The sequence below is a fragment of the Rhinichthys klamathensis genome, unplaced genomic scaffold, assembly GCF_029890125.1.
Source record: "Rhinichthys klamathensis goyatoka isolate OS25496 unplaced genomic scaffold, OSU_Roscu_1.1 h1tg000726l_1, whole genome shotgun sequence".
NCBI lineage: Eukaryota > Metazoa > Chordata > Actinopteri > Cypriniformes > Leuciscidae > Rhinichthys > Rhinichthys klamathensis.
The window spans coordinates 731393-754084 of record NW_026607140.1 but is presented as its reverse complement, the minus strand read 5'-3'; the positions used below and the strand labels follow the sequence as shown (position 1 = coordinate 754084).

Genomic DNA, 22692 nt, shown 5'->3' with positions numbered 1-22692 from the left:
TGTGTGCTCACGCCGAGATCACGGCACAGCTCAATGTGTGTGTGTTCACGCCGAGATCACGGCACAGCTCAATGTGTGTGTGCTCACGCCGAGATCACGGCACAGCTCAATGTGTGTGTGTTCACGCCGAGATCACGGCACAGCTTAATGTGTGTGTGTTCACGCCGAGATCACGGCACAGCTCAATGTGTGTGTGTTCACGCCGAGATCACAGCACAGCTCAATGTGTGTGTGTTCACGCCGAGATCACAGCATCGCTCTAGACTCCTTGTAATAAACAGTTTGTGTAGAGAATGAATTGCAGCTGTACGTGCTAATCCTAATGATGGCCGTGATGTGTGTGTTTCTACAGTGCATCAAGTCTTACATCTCTGACTGGCTTGTTGTCAACTACAAATATGAGGATTATTCCAGCGACTTCCGTCAGCTTCCCAGGTGAGACCCTGCATCAGACCCAAACACGTTAGTGTGTGTGTGTGTGTGTGTGTGTGTGTCTGTGATTGTCAGCTCTTGGAAAGATGTGTGTGTGTGAGTCTCTGTGTGTGTTTGAGAGAGTTGGGGTGTGTGTGTGTGTGAGTAGTTGTCAGCTCTTGGAAAGATGTGTGTGTGTGAGTCTCTGTGTGTGTTTAAGAGAGTCGGGGTGTGTGTGTGTGTGTGTGTGTGTCTGATTGACAGCTCTTGGAAAGGTGTGTGTGTGTGTTTGATCGTCAGCTCTTGGAAAGGTGTGTGTGCGTGTGTGTTTGATCGTCAGCTCTTGGAAAGGTGTGTGTGAGTGGTTGTCAGCTCTTGAAAAGGTGTGTGTGTGTGTGTGTGTGTGTGTGTGTGTGTGTGTGAGTAGTTGTCAGCTCTTGGAAAGATGTGTGTGTGTGAGTCTCTGTGTGTGTTTAAGAGAGTCGGGGTGTGTGTGTGTGTGTGTGTGTGTGTCTGATTGACAGCTCTTGGAAAGGTGTGTGTGTGTGTTTGATCGTCAGCTCTTGGAAAGGTGTGTGTGTGTGTGTGTTTGATCGTCAGCTCTTGGAAAGGTGTGTGTGTGTGTGAGTGGTTGTCAGCTCTTGGAAAGATGTGTGTGTGTGTGTGTGTGTGTTTGATCGTCAGCTCTTGGAAAGGTGTGTGTGTGTGTGTGTTTGATCGTCAGCTCTTGGAAAGGTGTGTGTGTGTGTGTGTGTTTGATCGTCAGCTCTTGGAAAGGTGTGTGTGCGTGTGTGTGTGTGAGTGGTTGTCAGCTCTTGGAAAGATGTGTGTGTGTGTGTGTTTGATCGTCAGCTCTTGGAAAGATGTGCGTGTGTGAATCTCTGTGTGTGTTTGAGAGAGTTGGGGTGTGTGTGTGTGTGTGTGTCTGATTGACAGCTCTTGGAAAGGTGTGTGTGTGTGTGTGTGTGTGTGTGTGTGTGTGTGTGTGTGTGTGTGTGTGTGTGTGTGTGTGTGTGTGTGTGTGTGTGTGAGTGGTTGTCAGCTCTTGGAAAGATGTGTGTGTGTGTGTGTGTGTTTGATTGTCAGGTCTTGGAAAGATGTGTGTGTGTGAGTCTGTGTGTGTTTGAGAGAGTTGGGGTGTGTGTGTGTGTGTGAGTAGTTGTCAGCTCTTGGAAAGATGTGTGTGTGTGAGTCTCTGTGTGTGTTTAAGAGAGTCGGGGTGTGTGTGTGTGTGTGTGTGTGTGTGTGTGTGTGTGTTTGATCGTCAGCTCTTGGAAAGATGTGTGTGTGTGTGTGTGTGTGTTTGATCGTCAGCTCTTGGAAAGATGTGTGTGTGTGTGTGTGTGTGTGTGTGTTTGATCGTCAGCTCTTGGAAAGATGTGTGTTGGCGAGAGCAGGAAATGTGTTTTTCTGGGTAACAATAGAGCAGAGGAACAGAGAGTGAGGTCATCATCTCCACATTCACACACACTCACACACATTCACACACACTCACACACATTCACACACACTCACACACACACAGACCCTTTAACCATTTAAACGGACATCTGTTTTTTCCATCTTTAATGACACAAAGTTGATCAGGATGAGAGAGCGGCCAACATCTGATTATCTGAAGAAGAAAAAAACTTTCATTACGAAGTTATTTCCAAACATTACATAAAGCTGAACGGATAAGAAGTTTAAGATAAGATGTCATTCCAGTATATCACAAATGAAATTAAACATTTCACAACGTTTGAGCAGTGGCGTAAGTGCCGTTATTCCCGTGTGAATCTGAGTCTGTGTTTGTTTTGTTTTCAGCAAAGTGTCCAGACCTGATAATTTAGCACAGCATGTTTTTGAGGTGGATGAAGACGTGGATAAAGATGAGGTAAGTCAAATACACACACGCACACACACACACACACACACTCTGAAACTGGGGTCAGATTTAAGTGATGTTTTCATCATGGGTGACAGACATCAGCGAGCTCGATTACGTCATTTGCATTGCTTCATGGGAGTGGGCGGAGCTAAAGGCCTCTCTATAGGCGTGTTTTGTTTGTTACGGATCTCTGATTGGTGGAATTGTCTGTACTGCATCATGGGTAATGTAGTTTTTTACAGCGAATCCACTGTTAAGCATGTTTATTTTAAGTTGAAATAACAACAGAAGCAAATACCATGAGTCAACAACCTCGTAGCTCACAGCATGGCTGTCTTTAAAGCTGTATAAGTCAAAATCAATAGACCCCTTTTCAGTTGGTAAACATTGTGATGTTTTTTGTGGGCGGAGCTTAGGTGGAGGCAGAACGATCCCTCTGGCCGCTTCACTAACGCTAGATAGCAAGTTTTGTTAGCTTGTTTCTTTAACAATAATTAAAGAAAATCCGATTTTATCTTAATGCGTGCGGTCACTCACTGTCCAGGACCGCGATTATTATTTAAAAAGGTTAATTTTAACGGACGGAACCAGATTGGGCGACCCGCACACACTCCCGCGGTGATGGACCATCTGACAGGATTGATCCTCCGCTTGAGTGGCCTGACTTCTACACCTGATGATAGAGAAACTGAGGGCATATACATCTTTCGATGTCTGTAACTGTTTGCTGAATGGTCACATACGGTACAAGACTTTTTTATTTATTTATTTAATTAATTTTTTATTATTTATTAGGGACCATGTACAATCTATAACATAAATGTTGCCATTTGATGCATTGTACCAGAGTTAGCCATAGGCTATTTTACATCTGCAGTCCCCTGGCAGGGTACAAATAAAAACAATCTCACCCCCCCCCCCCCAGATTTGAGTAGTCTTTAGAAAGGATTTTAGTTCTGACTTAAGACTTCTAATGGAATTGCAGCTCTTTAAATCATTAAAAGCAGATTGTCTAAAGGTTGAATGACAGAAAGGTATATTACAATCAGAAATGGATGCTATTCTGGTAGATTTTACTGAAGTTACGGGGCGATTGCAAATAAAAACCAATAAACAAGGAGGGGCCAGGCCGTGTAGAATCTTATACACTAGAGTCAAGTTCGAAAAGAGTCTAGTCATTTCAAAACTCAATAAAATATGTTTCTCTAGGATCTTGCAAATGGCTTTTTATCAAGTATTTTTATAGCTTGCTTGTATAGTGATTCTAGAGGTCTAATGGCAGACTCACTGGCTTGTCCCCAACAGGTGATACAATATGAGATGTGTCAACAACACCTTGCATGGCATAAGTGCATTTCTCTGCTGCTAGCTTAGCATTTTTTGCATGTGTGTACAAAACAGTGTCATCGGCATATAATCGTATGTCAACTCCATTACAGTGTTGTGGAAGATCATTAATATAAAGACTAAAAAGTAAAGGACCTAATACAGATCCCTGAGGCACTCCCATTGTGTTTTTCACATAACTAGAGCGTACATGTTTAATTCTAACACACTGCTTCCTATTTGACAAGTAAGTTAAGAGCCATGCTAATGTTTTGGTAGAACGATTACATTTAGAGAGCTTAGAAATAAGAACATTGTGGTTGACGCTTGTGTTGTGTGGTACGATCCAGGCAGCGCCAAGGCCAGAAGAAGACCAAGAGGGACATTACAGTGACATTTTAAAGATGTGAATATCTTATAGAAATAAAAATTCCAGATACAGCAAATACAATTTTGAACTTTATGTATTTGATTATTCTTTTTTACCAGGTTCTTCAAAAAGTCAAGTCACAATCAATCACGACAATGCATACAATCATAGACGATTCACAATTAATCACAATAGTTTAGAAAACATTATTACACAACGGAGAAAATGAACGAGTTGTTACTTACGGACTTCGACTGTTGCAATCTATAGTAGAGCAAAGACATTTTCAAATGTTGACTGTTTATAATTAAAAGTCCCACATCATTCAATTGTTGACCAAATGGTCAACAATTGATTGACCATTTGGAAACCAATCAGCTCCTCCACCCACAGCAGTTTGGTTTTAGACCAGGTTATTCAACCGAAATTGCAAACTGCTGTTTGATTGAAAATCTAAAACAATCCATGGACAGGACTCAGGTGGTAGGAGCGGTGTTTTTAGATCTAAAAAAGGCTTTCGAAACGGTCAATCACAGCCTACTACTATCCAAGATGACATCCTTTAAGTTTTCTGTTGAGACAGTTAGCTGGTTTACATCTTATCTTCAGGATAGACATCAGTGTGTTAAAGTTGGTCAGGATAAGTCACCACTCTTACGCATTCAAAGGGGTATACCACAGGGCTCTATGCTGGGACCTTTGATGTTTAGTCTTTTTATAAATGATCTGCCGAAAATCTGCTCGGATGTAAATTGCCAACTTTATGCGGATGATGCTGTTTTCTATGCACCCGCTAAGTCACCGGAACAGTCAGCGGAGGTGTTGACCACTTGTATGGATGAGGTCAGTAAATGGCTCATTCAAAATCAGTTGGTGCTAAATTCAACTAAAACTGTAGCAATGTGTTTTTCTATTAAAAGACAAGATGTGGAACAAAATTTTCAGATTCATTTGCAAGATACAACGATAAAATTGGTAACAGATTTTAAATACCTTGGATTGATCCTTGACCCCCAATTAAAATTTGACAAACATCTTAAGAAAATTTCAAAAACTATACAAAGTAATCTAAACTGTTTCAAACTAATTAGACCATATATTCCAAACCAGGCCGCCCTCCTGTACATGCATGCTATGATATTCTCTCATATATCATACTGCATGACAGCATGGGGACAGGCCACGCTTGCAGCAACTAAACATATCAGGTCATTATATAATCAAACTATAAAGACTTTGGATAAGAAGCCAATTCGCTACCATCACTGCAATATTCTCCAGAAGTATAGATTGCTAAGCTTTGAAAGCTTTTGTGATTTATGTTTTCTCAAACTAACTTTCAAATGTCTCAATAATATAGCACCTGAGCCACTCAGTTCATTTATGCAGAGACAAAGCATCAATAGAGTCACCAGAGGCTCTATCAATAACAACTGTATAGTTCCACACCGTAAGACTTCATTTGGTCAGTCTGCTTTTTCATATAAAAGTGCAAAGTTGTGAAATTCATTACCCGCTGAATTTAAAACCATGACTGAGCTTAGAATGTTTACTTCTCGAGTTAAGTCTTGGATGAAATCGAAACAGGAATGTACCCATTTGTAGATAGCTGGTTTGTGTATGTAAGTGATTTATATAGTGTGTTTATAGATATGTTTTTAAGATGAAATAGTAATTGTTGTAGTGTAAAGGCCCAACCATGGACTGGAGTTGAAAATTAGCAATAGCTATAAACTCTTTTTGCATAGCATCAGTCACAGACTTGTTTTGTACTATGTTTAATTGCAATGTCCATGTCAAATAAATGAATAAATAAATAAAAATAAATAAAATTCATAAAAAAAAATATTTTCCTGATAATATTGGTATTTTGAAGGTAAAATATAAAATAAAAACTAGTTTATTTTTGGATTCGAATACATTAAATCAGTTTGCTTTGTAAATGTCTCATTGTAACCCTTGTCCCTTTTTTGATGCGTGTCATTGCGACAAAAGTGATTTGTTTATTGTGCCTGTAAAGTTTTTTTTTTTTAAAGTCAGTAAAAACTTCTTTAAAAACTTTATAATATTTTTACTTATACTTCACAATATTCCATCTGGACCCCTTAGTCTCATTTTGAAATACTTGCCATTTTTGTATAACTCAAGATGAAAGAGATCCGTCCCAAACTCCTCCTCTTTCAATCTGCAGCATTACCCCAAATATCTCTAGGCCTTATTCTTTTAATATTTTAAACATGCTATGATATGAGATGAACTGACAGTAATGCCATACGATTTAGGATAGTATGTAAGTTGTACCAGTGGATCCAGGTTTTCCCAGAATGGACATGACCTGACATAATCCCCTCTGGCTCGTTCCTTCCCAGAATGCATCTTTCCATGAATGCATCCCACATACTAATCAGCTTCCCACTCGAGTTTGAGTCACGTTTCCTATTTTAGCCCATGTGTGTGTGTGCAGCACATCCGACTGAAGCGTCTTATGCCGTGGGTTTGAGGATCTCAGTATAACGGTGTTGTTGTGCAGTTTTGGCCTGTACTATACATGGACTCATTTGTCTAATTTGGTTGCTGACGGATTTCTTGTGTTTATAGAAAGTTGAGTGTGTTTTGGCAGCGCAGTGAACACACAGCCAATCGCTGATGGCCGTCCAACGGCACAGCCAATCATAACAGCTCGCCGCATCAAGGTTTTACACAATCATACGCCCGTCACAATCATAGGCTGTTTTCACAAACTTTAACATTGAACCCTCTGGGGTCCTTCGTTTCAGAGTCACACTCAGGACCTTCGGGTCCACATGGTCCGGAAAGGTGGGATATAAATATATATTAAAAAAATCATCTTTTTTTTTTTTTTTTACTTGTTTTTTATAATATTTTTTTTTTTTTTTTTTTGGTGTTTTGAGATAATTTTATGATTTATAATTAATATTTATGCAATAATTATGACCCATTTTTTCCCCATTGAATATAATAGAATTTTTTGCTGTATTTCATTTTAGAGTCAAGCCTAGGCCTCATGAAAGCAATTTTTGAAATGAGATGGATGCCATCTGGTGGACAAACTGAGCATTTTAAACATTCAAAACACATATGTAATCTGAATTTATTAGTGTTTACGTGTATAAAAGTGTGTTTGTGTGTGTGGCTGTGTCTGTTTTGCACTCTTGATGTTTTATAGATTCACCCCTTCACTGTTGCTTCACTGCTTTTTTTCTGGATCGTGGCTGATTTGTAGATTGTACGCACAAAAAAACTCTGTATTTTCACATTTTTGCCAATTTCCCATTGATTTCCTATGCGGGTCCATTTGGACCCGAAGGTCCTGAGTGTGACTATTTTTTTTTTACAACCACTTAGACTATTCAAATCCTGTACCCAATTTTTTTGGGTGTTCATATACCAAGTACCAACAAAGTCACCAAATTTCGGACCATTCCGAGGAAGCTATGATTTAAAAAACAATTTTTATTTAAATGCTTCGGGTCCATTTGGACCGAAGGACCCCAGATTAATAGTGAATGTTGCTGATGTTTGCGTTCACTTTTGGGGCAGTCGTCATATTTGACCTTCACATGTCACTTTCACTATTACAAGTGCTCATATTAAAGTAATGTTAACAAACCCGTAACCACAAGTATTAAATGATAACAAGTTTATGTGATTGATAAAAATCATAGTAAATTGAATGAAGGAAAGACCCGAGTCTTATCTAGATACCAAGTGTCACTAACTTGCGTACGCACTACTAAACATGTTTGTGTTGCACCAAATTTAGTTGAAACATAACTCTACATATAAACTACATATTAACGTCCACCGTCAGCTCCCGGTTCTCTTTTGCTGTGAAAACTTTACTGACTTATGATGTCCAAAGTCTCAAATATGATCATCAGGCTTTTGAGGAAGGTTTATTTGTTTATATGTTGTAAACATATATATTGTATTGCATTATATGTTTTAAAACTACAGTGCTTTGATCATAAAACTAAGCATTTAAATATCATCTTACATATCAGACATTATTATGTTATATTAGTATATGCATTTTATGTAGTCACTCTACAGTCATCCAAATCTCATTGATTTAAAGTTTTCTCGGTTTGAGCCTCGGCATCATGAAATAGGTGATTTTTCCCTTGAGTCTGAGCTCCATAATCTCTCTATATCAGACTATATGAGTCCTATAATCCTGATCAAAACACTTTCACATTCACAGCCCAGACTGTCCAGGACTCTGGCTGTATCCTGAGATCTGCTGACCGAAAGCCCAGATAGTGTTTGTTCTGTGAGGTCTACTCCTCTGCCCACACACACAGCACAAGCATTTCATCTGGGTGGTGTGTGTGTGTCTGCAGAGTGTCAAGAGTACAGCAATAAGGAGTGTTTAACTGGTGATTCAGAGACAAATTGACCCATTGTACCAGGTTTAACCCTCTCTTGTTCTTTTCAGGGTTTTTTCAGCACCGTTTCACGGCTGAAAGACATAAAGGCCCGTTCACAGCAAGAATGAGAACTATAACGTTATAACTATCATTATATTAGCATCCATATATCAGTAGACCATAAAGTTACGTCATCTGCTGCTTTAAAACAGGATGAATTCTGATTGGCTTTTTATTAGTTCATCAGCTGGAAGAAAAATCGTTCTGAAAGTGATTCCTACGATATTGTTTCTCCGTGTCGTTATCATAGTTGTGGTGTGGACTTGGCTATCCTTTTATATTCAGAAACATGTTAGAACTAGCCTAGGCCTACAGTATATCTTTATTGTTATCGGTATAGTTATCGTCCTTGGTGTAAACATGCCTTAAAGGGATAGTTCACTTTGAAATAAATTTTTGGTATGTTTTAGCTTACCTCAAGGGCATCCAAGATGTAGGTGTCTTTGTTTCCGCAGTAGTTTCAATTTTGATATGTTTAGGTCAAACCGTTCTTGTCTGTCAGTCATATAATGCAGGTCTATGGTCACCACCTCAAAGAGCAGCACAGAGAAGTCCAAATTAAACATGATTTAATGACTCGTAAATGTAAGTACACATTGATGGCCTAAGACACGAAACGAGCGGTTTGTGTGAGAAAACGAACAGTATTTATATCGTTTTCACCTCTTGTAAACACAGCCACGTCCAAGTGATCTGAGGGCGCCGGCGCTTCGGTCTGAGCGTTACAAGAGGTAAATTAAAGAAATCAAGATTTGACATTTATCGTGATAATTATCGATATCGACTGATATAAAAAAATTATCGTGATATTTCTTTTTTGGCCATATCGCCCAGCCCTAATTCCTACGATATTGTTTCTCCGTGTCGTTATCATAGTTGTGGTGTGGACTTGGCTATCCTTTTATATTCAGAAACATGTTAGAACTAGCCTAGGCCTACAGTATATCTTTATTGTTATCGGTATAGTTATCGTCCTTGGTGTAAACAGGCCTTAAAAGTACACAACAGATTCTCTGATTATTTCTCCTTTTTAATACATCTTTTCTCAAATATTGTACATTTTGTTTCTTAGCATTACATACCAACACAGCCTCATGGCAATTCATAACTATTTTATGCCGTACGCTTTGGCGAATTCGTATAAATTTGTACCTTTAGCACTGCTTATGTCCCGGTGAGGGTTACATTTATAGGTCATGGGTGGACCTTCACGCTCATTTAAAAAAAGTATAAATAAATCAAATAAGTTTTCATACAAATTAAGATTGCCAACTTGTAAAATGTAATTCATAGCGTGCAGTTCTCCAGGTGTGGTCCTCTCTTTCTAAAAAAATCTCTATATCCAAACAAATTAGACTTACACTACCAGTCAAAAGTTTAGATATAGATTATTTAGAAACAATTCTGATTATTTAATGTTTATAAAATGTGTTCTGTGGCGTTCAGGTTTATCTGAGGTTCTGGTCAGTTGTGGGTCTGGATTCTGTTCTTTCTCTCTAACTTGACTCCCACTTTGTTCAATCTGTGGGATCAAACATACAAGCTTTGGACTGTCATCACAAAACTATCTCGTGTGTGTGTGTTTGTGTGTAGGACACGGCCTCTCTTGGCTCTCAGAAGGGTGGTCTCATTAAACAGGGCTGGCTACACAAAGGCAACGTGAACAGCGCTATCAGCGTCACCATGAGGGTGAGGTTCCTCTCTTCTGAACATTGTTATGACTGTGCACTTGTTTACATGTCATGTCTCATTTGCACTCTTCTTTTTTCACTCAGTCTTTCAAAAGAAGGTATTTCCACCTGACGCAGTTGGGCGACGGGTCATATAATCTCAACTTCTACAAGGATGAGAAGATCAACAAAGAGCCCAAAGGAACCATCTTCCTGGACTCCTGTATGGGAGTGGTGCAGGTGTGTCGGCTAACTCAAACGCTCCCTCCTTTTTGTTCAGAAGCGGTCATCGTATTAACGTCACGACTGTGAACTCACTGTCTTAAAGGCACAGCCTGTTTAACTCTGAGGATTAGTGCGAGCCTGACAAATGCTCATGAAAAACTAAATCATGACATCGGTACTGCAAGAACCCTTATGAAAAAGAAGTGTGCTTGATTGTATTAAAAATGCACTTGTGGAGTACTTCAAAACTGTGCTTGCAGAAAATATAATATTAATGAATTAAAAATAGGTGCGCTTCAAGAGAGGACACTTTCATGACTGTTTCTAAACACGATTATAATTGTATCTATAGTGTGTTAGTCAATATTACATTTAAAGTTACTATAATTAAAATGAAGTAAATTGCAACTTTATCACTACAAATGTCTAATTATAAATAATATTAAATACATGACACACAAGTTTTATAGTTGTAGTTATTTTAGTTGATCATAAATGTTTGTCAGTACATTCATCAGTAACTTTAACCATATTTCAAAGACAATAGAAATAATTATGAAATTACAGATAAAGATGGACTCGAGTCCTACTTAAGTGGGTAAAAAAAATTAAACTATAATGCCGTAATTGCGGTTAATATGCAATTGAGTCTTAAAACATTACATTAATTTAGCATTTTTCAGTACATTCTTTAAAACTATATTATTTCCGTATTGTCTTTTTTTCAAGTGCACTTCGAAACAGAACTGTTCACACAGTAGAAAGGAGAGCTGAGCATTATGAAAGTGCTCTCCTCCCTGTGTTTTGATAATTGATAAGCATTCTCTCTGGGACTGAATTTTCCACATACACTCCCAAAATAAGGTCTCCACCCACACCGGCCCCCCGAGCTATTTTAGTGTGGAATTTTCTGGAAGCTGTGGCCAAAATCCCTCATAGGTACGATCAACACACCAGCGGCACACCCTTCATGAGTTGCTTTGTCATTATCTGTAATGAGCTGTATCCGTTAAATTAGCCCTCTGACCCCTGACCCCTGACCTCTGACACACCCCTCGCCTCCACAGAGCACTGGGTCATACTGCAGTAAACTTGGAAAAAATAAGAAAGTATGTAATAACATTACCCGATCATAAAATGTATTTTATTTAAATGTAAGTATATTATGTTCATTTTATACATGTTTCTGTATTACAATAATTATATACATATATATAAGTAAAATATAACATTTCAAAGTAGGCATACATAATATTACATCACATCATCGTGTTATACTGACTTTAAGCTAATTTTAATAAATAAATTAAAAAAAACTCATCCTGGGAGTCATCCTTCAGATTAATGAACATAACAATATTAGCTTTTGATAAATGTGCTTAATTGTCATGAAAACAAGGTCAAAATGCAAAAATCATAGCCTAAAAATAGCAAAATAGAACTTATTTAATTTCTGTCTAATGTTTTAATCTAATTTTTGGCTTTGGACCCAAACATGTTTTCATACAATTCATCCGTTCATATCCCACTCATAAACACGTGAGACGTCCAGCCAGAGTTCCAGTAAAGGAGCGCATGGTGTTGACGTGATCTCAGCACATTCTCTCCGGCTGAAACACACAGATCATACGCAGATCATACACCGATCATACACATATCATACGCTGATCATACACAGATCATACACATATCATACGCAGATCATACACCGATCATACACATATCATACGCAGATCATACACAGATCATACACCGATCATACACATATCATACGCTGATCATACACAGATCATACACATATCATACACATATCATACGCAGATCATACACCGATCATACACATATCATACGCAGATCATACACAGATCATACACCGATCATACACATATCATACGCTGATCATACACAGATCATACACATATCATACACATATCATACGCAGATCATACACAGATCATACACCGATCATACACATATCATACGCTGATCATACACAGATCATACACATATCATACACATATCATACGCAGATCATACACCGATCATACACATATCATACGCTGATCGTACACAGATCATACACCGATCATACACATATCATACGCAGATCATACACCGATCATACACATATCATACGCAGATCATACACAGATCATACACCGATCATACACATATCATACGCTGATCATACACAGATCATACACCGATCATACACATATCATACGCAGATCATACACCGATCATACACATATCATACGCAGATCATACACGGATCATACACGGATCATACACGGATCATACACAGATCATACGCAGATCATACACGGATCATACGCAGATCATACACGGATCTTACACAGATCATACACGGATCATACGCAGATCTTACACAGATCATACGCGGATCATACACGGATCTTACACAGATCATACGCGGATCATACACAGATCTTACACAGATCATACACAGATCATACACGGATCATACACAGATCTTACACAGATCATACGCGGATCATACGCGGATCTTACACAGATCATACACGGATCATACACAGATCTTACACAGATCATACGCGGATCATACGCGGATCTTACGCGGATCTTACACGGATCATACACGGATCATACACGGATCATACACGGATCATACGCAGATCATACACCGATCATACACAGATCATACACGGATCATACACGGATCATACGCAGATCATACACCGATCATACACAGATCATACACGGATCATACGCGGATCATACGCGGATCTTACACGGATCATACACGGATCATACACGGATCATACACGGATCTTACACAGATCATACACGGATCATACGCAGATCTTACACAGATCATACGCGGATCATACACATATCATACACGGATCATACACGGATCATACACAGATCTTACACAGATCATACGCGGATCATACGCGGATCTTACACGGATCATACACGGATCATACACGGATCATACACGGATCATACACGGATCTTACACGGATCATACACGGATCATACACATATCATACACGGATCATACACAGATCTTACACAGATCATACGCGGATCATACGCGGATCTTACACGGATCATACACGGATCATACACATATCATACACGGATCATACACAGATCTTACACAGATCATACGCGGATCTTACACAGATCATACACGGATCATACACAGATCTTACACAGATCATACGCGGATCATACGCGGATCTTACACGGATCATACACGGATCATACACGGATCATACACGGATCATACACGGATCATACGCAGATCATACACCGATCATACACAGATCATACACGGATCATACACGGATCATACGCAGATCTTGCACAGATCATACACGGATCATACGCAGATCATACACAGATCATACGCAGATCATACACGGATCTTACACAGATCATACGCCGATCATACACGGATCATACACAGATCATACGCCGATCATACACGGATCATACGCAGATCTTACACAGATCATACACGGATCATACGCAGATCTTACACAGATCATACGCGGATCATACACGGATCTTACACAGATCATACGCCGATCATACACGGATCATACACAGATCATACGCCGATCATACACGGATCATACGCAGATCTTACACAGATCATACGCAGATCATACACGGATCTTACACAGATCATACGCCGATCATACACGGATCATACACAGATCATACGCCGATCATACACGGATCATACGCAGATCTTACACAGATCATACGCGGATCATACGCAGATCTTACACAGATCATACGCGGATCTTACACAGATCTTACACAGATCATACGCGGATCTTACACAGATCATACGCGGATCATACGCAGATCTTACACAGATCATACACAGATCTTACACAGATCTTACACAGATCATACGCGGATCTTACACGGATCATACACGGATCATACACGGATCATACACGGATCATACACGGATCATACACGGATCATACACGGATCATACACGGATCTTACACGGATCTTACGCGGATCATACACGGATCTTACACGGATCATACACGGATCTTACACGGATCTTACACGGATCATACACGGATCATACACGGATCTTACACGGATCATACACGGATCATACACGGATCATACGCGGATCATACGCGGATCATACACGGATCGTACACGGATCTTACACGTATCATACGCGGATCATACACGGATCTTACACGTATCATACACGGATCATACACGGATCTTACAAAGATCATACACGGATCTTACACGTATCATACGCGGATCATACACGGATCTTACACGGATCATACGCGGATCATACGCGGATCATACACGGATCATACGCGGATCATACACGGATCTTACACGTATCATACGCGGATCATACACGGATCTTACACGGATCTTACACAGATCATACACGGATCTTACATGGATCATACACGGATCTTACACGGATCATACACGGATCTTACGCGGATCATACACAGATCATACACGGATCATACACAGATCTTACACGGATCATACGCGGATCATACGCGGATCGTACACGGATCGTACAAGGATCTTACACGTATCATACACGGATCATACACGGATCTTACGCGGATCATACACAGATCATACACGGATCATACACGGATCATACACAGATCTTACACGGATCATACACGGATCTTACACGTATCATACACAGATCATACACGGATCATACACGGATCTTACACAGATCATACACGGATCTTACACGGATCTTACACGTATCGTACACGGATCGTACACGGATCTTACACGTATCATACACGGATCATACACGGATCTTACGCGGATCATACACAGATCATACACGGATCATACACAGATCTTACACGGATCATACACGGATCTTACACGTATCATACACAGATCATACACGGATCATACACGGATCTTACACAGATCATACACGGATCTTACGCGGATCTTACACGTATCATACACGGATCGTACACGGATCTTACACGTATCATACACAGATCATACACGGATCATACACGGATCTTACACAGATCATACACGGATCTTACGCGGATCTTACACGTATCATACACGGATCATACACAGATCATACACGGATCTTACACGGATCATACACGGATCTTACGCGGATCTTACACGTATCATACACGGATCATACACGGATCTTACGCGGATCATACACAGATCATACACGGATCATACACGGATCTTACGCGGATCTTACACGGATCATACACGGATCATACACGGATCTTACAGGGATCATACAAGGATCTTACACGGATCTTACACGGATCATACACAGATCATACACTGATCTTACAGGGATCATACACGGATCATACACGGATCTTACAGGGATCATACAAGGATCTTACACGTATCATACACGGATCTTACACGGATCATACACTGATCTTACACGTATCATACACAGATCATACACGGATCATACACAGATCATACACGGATCTTACGCGGATCTTACACGTATCATACACAGATCATACACGGATCTTACACAGATCATACACGGATCTTACGCGGATCTTACACGTATCATACACGTATCATACACGGATCTTACACGTATCATACACGGATCATACACGGATCATACACTGATCTTACAGGGATCATACAAGGATCTTACACGGATCTTACACGGATCTTACACGGATCATACACGGATCATACACGGATCTTACAGGGATCATACAAGGATCTTACACGGATCTTACACGGATCTTACACGGATCATTCACGGATCATACACGGATCTTACACGTATCATACACGGATCATACACGGATCATACACGGATCTTACAGGGATCATACACGGATCTTACACGGATCTTACACAGATGTGCCAGCTGAGCCGGAGAGCAGAAACCCCCGGCCACTCAGGGCTCAAACGCTGGACTCCTGCATTTCTCTATTGTTGTCTTTTCCTGACCAAATGCCCCTGCTCTTGTGTTTTAAACCCATCCCTTTAGAGACACTTAACCCCAGTATAAAACCTTGAATCTGTCGGCCTCCGAATGGAAATCCTATTTCCCACAGGCTTCTAGGATTGTTTTACATGGTCTAAGTTGTACAAATGATAATCTGAATGTCTCAGTTCACTCGCCATCGGCAGGCGTGAGTTTATTTCCATCGCTTTTTGTCAAGTCAAGTCACCTTCAGTTATATAGCACTTTTAACAATATAGATAGTTTCAAAGCAGCTTTACAGTGATCATAGGAAATTAAAGTAACAGATTGTTTGGCTTAACAGCAGCTCTAGAATAAAGTTATTGTCCAGTTAAAGTTAGTTTTGATCATTAGTTATTAACTTAACTTACACGACACCGTTCTAACAGAAACCCTTAGCAGTGCCTGGCGGATCCAGAACGCAAACCCTGTGTACAGTGTGTGTGTTTATATGTGTTGAGATGAGTTTTTCTCTGTGTGTAGAACAACCGCGTGCGCAGGTTTGCGTTCGAGCTGAAGATGCAGGATAAGAGTGGTTATGTCCTGGCCGCGGACTCGGAGAGTGAGATGGACGACTGGATCGGCACACTCAATCGGATCCTCAACAGCAGCTTCGAGCTCGCCATGCAGGACAAGAGGAACGGGGACTTACACGACGGTGTGTGTTTACCCCCGCTATACTGAACCCTTAGTCATCTGTTCGTTTTAGCCACATTCCTGAGTCAAACACACACACACCACACGTGGGAGTGACTGTACACACAATGACGAGACAGAGTTGCTGTGGTGTGTGTGCGGTGTAATGACATTCTTCTGGCTGTCTCTGTCGTAGATGATGAACAGGGGAAAAGCGATCACTCTTCTAGCAGTATGGACAGTTTTCAGGTAAGTTCAGGGAATGATCACAGAAATCAAAACTCAGCTCTGATTGGCCATTGCATTTAAGAAATCGACAGATATGTCTGATTGGCTATATTGCTCAACGCTCAAACACAGATACACACTAGATCGTTTGCACATTTTGTTGGCCAAAGTACCTTGTAAACTAAACCTTTTTCCCCAGGTGAGTAATACAAACCTCATCGCACAGTACCGTCATCATAATACTATATTTCTGACCTCTTAGAAGTCATCAGCATACACAACTAAGAGATATGATAATATAGAACGTATTAGACTTAATATTTCATTCTTTTTGCTTTAGCATTAGGATGTGCTATGCTAGCCTCATGTGAGCTGGAAGTGAATGATAAAACGCTGATATGTGTGTGTGTTCTCCAGAGTGCCAGAGACATCGAGAGCAAGATGAGAAACGACACACGGCTGAAGCTCTTCACGCTGGACGCAGACTTACAGGTGAACTGCCTCTTACACTCGCTCATGTTTCACCAGATACACCGAATGATCACAGCACTGAAGATACAAGTCGACTAACGTTCAAAAGTTTGGATTAAATTGCATTATATTGATCAAAAGTAACAGTAATGATATATATATAATGTAACAAAGATTCTATTTCAAATAAATGCTGTTCTTTTGAACTCTCATTCATTAAAAAATCCTGAAAAACTTAATGAATCACAGTTTCAACAAAAATTTCCAACATTGATAATAATCATAAATGTTTCTTGAGCATCAGATCATCATATTAGAGTGATTTCTGAAGGATCATGTGACACTGAAGACTGGAGTAATGATGCTGAAAATAATCAGGAATAAATGACACTTTACTATATATTCACATAGAAAACAGTTATTTTGCATCGTAATAATATTTCACAATATCACTGTATTTTTGATTTAATAAATGCAGCCTTAAGGCCTTTGCACACTGAGTCCGAAATTTTCGTATGCGTTTTTTCGTATTCGTGATTTGGTGGCTCTGACTTGTCAAAACACCATTCAAACACTATTTAAACTGCTTGCTACGGATGCGGAAAACGCAGAAAATCGAACCCAATCCGATTTTTTTTTATGACGGACGAAAGTTTCGAAAGCAGTGTGCAAGCGTGATTGACATAACGGGAGCTCGTATTTATTTTTTAAAATTTCGGACGTGAATTTCGGACTCGGTGTGCAAGGGCCTTAATGGTGAGCAGAAGAGACTTCTTTTAAAATCCTTAAAAAATGGTGTTGTATAAGTCCAAACTCATGATGTCATCTTCCACTCTGAGCAGAGACTGGATTTCTCTGGGATCGAGCCGGAAGTGAAGCCCTTCGAGGAGAAGTTTGGGAAGCGGATCTTGGTGAACTGCAACGATCTGTCGTTTAACCTGCAGAGCTGTGTGGCGGAGAACGAGGAGGGGCCGACCACGAACGTACCTCAGCTTCTTAATCACCAGTTCACTGACATCTTACGCACCGATATCAACATTTCGATACCGATAAACGACAGTTCTTTATATTTGAAAGCCGATAACCGATATATTGGCCAATAAATCTAAATCCACATTTTTATATAATTTTTGAGAGCCTTAACCCATTGAAAGTCATGTCCCAAACACAATTATAATGTTCTCATTATAATTTTATGTAGCTTATATGACAGACTTGTGCTGCACATGTTGCACTGAACTGTATTTTCCTTTTTTGAAATGATTCCAATCATATTTCAAGCAATTCAGAACCATTTTGCATCATGTTGGACAGTGTGTATCTGAAGTGTCATTATTTATACATTATTTATACATTATACATTAGAAACTAATATATTATATAGACTTTTATAGACTATTATCAAGCCTTTATATGTTATAATTTTGATGATTATGGCTTACAGCTTGTGAAAACCCCAAATTCAAAATTAGAATATTGTGAAAAATTTTCATAAGCTGTACGCCATAATCATCACAATTATAACAAATAAAGGCTTGAAATATCTCACTTTGCATGTAATGAGTCTATATAATATATTAGTTTCAACTTTTAAGTTGAATTACTGAAATAAATTAACTTTTGCACGATATTCTAATTTTTCGAGTTTCACCTGTAATACATTATTTATCAGCTTTCAATATATCGGCCAAATTTTCTTATCTAGCCGATAATGATAACATTGAAAATGAACATATATTGGCCGATACCGGTTCACAATAACCCATCTGAGAGTGTGTGTGCTGGTGTGTGTGGCAGGTGGAGCCGTTCTTCGTGTCTCTGTCGCTGTTTGATGTTCAGAGCGGTCGTAAGATCTCGTCAGACTTCCACGTGGACATGAACCATCCGTCAGTGAAAGAGCTTCTGTCCTCGTCAGGGTCTCCAGACAGTCCTCGAGGAGAGACGGAGAGCAGCGCTCAGTTCCCTCGACAGGTGAGCACGCACACACACACACACACACGCACACACACACACAGTCCTCGAGGAGAGACGGAGAGCAGCGCTCAGTTCCCTCGACAGGTGAGCGCGCACACACACACACACACACACACACACACACACACAGTCCTCGAGGAGAGACGGAGAGCAGCGCTCAGTTCCCTCGACAGGTTAGCACGCACACACACACACACACACACGCACACACACACACACACACAGTCCTCGAGGAGAGACGGAGAGCAGCGCTCAGTTCCCTCGACAGGTGAGCACGCACACACACACACACACACACACGCACACACACACACACACACAGTCCTCGAGGAGAGACGGAGAGCAGCGCTCAGTTCCCTCGACAGGTGAGCGCGCACACACACACACACACACACACACACAGTCCTCGAGGAGAGACGGAGAGCAGCGCTCAGTTCCCTCGACAGGTGAGCGCGCACACACACACACACACACACACACACACACAGTCCTCGAGGAGAGACGGAGAGCAGCGCTCAGTTCCCTCGACAGGTGAGCACGCACACACACACACACACACACACACACACACACAGTCCTCGAGGAGAGACGGAGAGCAGCGCTCAGTTCCCTCGACAGGTGAGCACGCACACACACACACACACACACACACACACACACACACACAGTCCTCGAGGAGAGACGGAGAGCAGCGCTCAGTTCCCTCGACAGGTGAGCACGCACACACACACACACACACACACACACACACAGTCCTCGAGGAGAGACGGAGAGCAGCGCTCAGTTCCCTCGACAGGTGAGCACGCACACACACACACACACACACACACACACACACAGTCCTCGAGGAGAGACGGAGAGCAGCGCTCAGTTCCCTCGACAGGTGAGCACACACACACACACACACACACACACACACACACAGTCTTATGGTCAGTAGAATGCCTAAAGTGGACCATCATATAACCTACATTTAATTTAAACAATATTACTGAATGCAAACGGTGGTGTACATTACACGTTACTAAGCTTGTTTTTGAAGATCTTTTACTTTAACTGTTTCTGATCACGTGTGTGTGTGTGTGTGTGTGCAGGGAGTGTTTTCCGTGACCTGTCCACACCCGGACATCTTCCTGGTCGCACGGATAGAGAAGGTTTTACAGGGTGGAATCACACATTGTGCTGAGCTTTACATGAAGAACTCAGACTCTGCTAAGGTACGTGTGTGTGCGGGTGTGTGTGAGTGTGAGAGAGAGTGTGAGAGAGAGTGTGAGAGAGAGTGTGAGAGAGAGTGTGAGAGAGAGTGTGTGAGAGAGAGTGAGAGAGAGTGTGAGAGAGAGTGTGAGAGAGAGTGTGAGAGAGAGTGTGAGAGAGAGTGTGTGAGAGTGTGTGAGAGTGTGTGAGAGTGTGTGAGAGTGTGTGAGAGTGTGTGAGAGTGTGTGAGAGTGTGTGAGAGTGTGTGAGAGTGTGTGAGTGTGAGAGAGAGTGTGTGAGAGTGTGTGAGAGTGTGTGAGTGTGTGAGAGTGTGTGAGAGAGAGTGTGAGAGAGAGTGTGTGAGAGCGTGTGAGAGAGCGAGAGAGCGCGAGAGCGAGCGAGAGAGCGTGAGAGCGAGCGAGAGCACGCGAGAGAGAGCGCGAGAGAGAGAGAGCGCGAGAGAGCCCGAGAGAGAGAGAGAGCGCGAGAGAGCCCGAGAGAGAGAGAGCGCGAGAGAGCCCGCGAGAGCGCGCGAGAGAGCGCGAGAGTGAGAGAGCGCGAGAGTGAGAGAGTGCGAGAGTGAGAGAGTGCGAGAGTGAGAGAGCGCGAGAGTGAGAGAGCGCGAGAGTGAGAGAGCGCGAGAGAGAGCGCGAGAGTGCGCGAGAGTCAATGATGTTTTCGTCAGTGATGACGATAACGAAATGATTTCGTTGACGCACTTTTTTTTTATGACGATAACGCGACGATGACTAGCTAAAAATGGCTCTAAGGTGACTAAAACATGACGAGACGTTTTCGAGTTTTCGTTGACGAGACGAGACAGAACGAAAATGATGATAAGTCTGACGTTCACAATGCATGTCATTTCTGCCTGTTTTGCGTGCAATCTGTCTGTATTAAGCTAAAAAAAAAAAAAGTATCAGCAATGCTGCCGTTTCCTATCCTTGTTTTGGGTAACGTTACGCGCAGCACCCGCCACCCGGCCGCCGCGCGCGCGCACCAGATTCAACGCAACAACAACACAGGTTTTATCGTAGTTTAGTCAAGTCAATGGAGTCGGACAAAAACTACGATAAAACCTGTTGGAAAGCATCTTTTGCAGCGATTTTTGTGTGAGCATATCAGTGAACACCCCTGACCACTCGGTGAGTTTCACGTCTTTGTAAACTAAAGTTTAATGCGTTTTATGAATGATTGTTCCAGTGCACATAGACGTGTAGGTGGGGGGTAAACCTAAAATTCTCGGGACAACAGCATTTGTCCAAATTTCAATCTTAACCGTTCTATTTCATCAGAAACGATCTTAAAACAGGGCTTTAAGTGTAAAATACCGAACTAACCATTGAAAGACCAAATTGTTTACAATATTCAGGAATTGTCTTATTCATTTTTATGCTCAACACACTTCAAGTGTCATGTTTGTTTCATACTTTATATTCAAGTATGCATTCCTAACAACCTATGTTCAATGCACCATATTATTTATTTATTTTATTATTTTGTTTCAGAATGTTTGCAACTTTGCAGTTTGCACAAGTTAAAGATAGACAGGGTTGTTTGATGTTTGTGTTTACAAATAATATGCATCTTGTTGTTGCACTGGCAGACAAGTTGAAGTGCAAGTTGTAGATCATAAGTATGTGTTCCTCAATAGCTTATATTTTGGGCACGTTGTTCATTGCACTTTAGCAATTTCTCAAATAAAGCCACAATAATGTAATAATGTTTTTATTCCTGGCTTTTTTGGAGTAAAACAGTGATTCCACTGTTACCACTTTATCTGTGTTTAATGTTGTAGTAGCTCAATTTTTTTTTTTTGCTGTTTAAACTTTAAACCATTCCTTTTTTACTGTGAT

At 40.9% G+C, this 22692-nt stretch overlaps 1 protein-coding gene across 4 annotated transcripts in view; it reads left to right on the top strand.

Moving 5' to 3' along the window:
- Window positions 1-317: 317 nt before the first annotated feature.
- The window catches only part of zmp:0000001200 (dedicator of cytokinesis protein 9), a 90392-nt gene continuing 68017 nt past the window's right edge, over window positions 318-22692 (top strand). For all 4 annotated transcript variants that reach the window (XM_056242424.1, XM_056242422.1, XM_056242423.1 and 1 more), the window contains exons 1-10: window positions 318-435; window positions 2218-2287; window positions 10022-10117; window positions 10204-10338; window positions 16817-16991; window positions 17166-17218; window positions 17615-17689; window positions 18511-18651; window positions 19466-19639; window positions 20737-20859. In XM_056242424.1, the coding sequence (XP_056098399.1) occupies window positions 323-435; window positions 2218-2287; window positions 10022-10117; window positions 10204-10338; window positions 16817-16991; window positions 17166-17218; window positions 17615-17689; window positions 18511-18651; window positions 19466-19639; window positions 20737-20859 (1155 nt within the window). In that variant the 5' untranslated portion in view covers window positions 318-322. The remainder of the gene's footprint in view (window positions 436-2217; window positions 2288-10021; window positions 10118-10203; window positions 10339-16816; window positions 16992-17165; window positions 17219-17614; window positions 17690-18510; window positions 18652-19465; window positions 19640-20736; window positions 20860-22692) is intronic.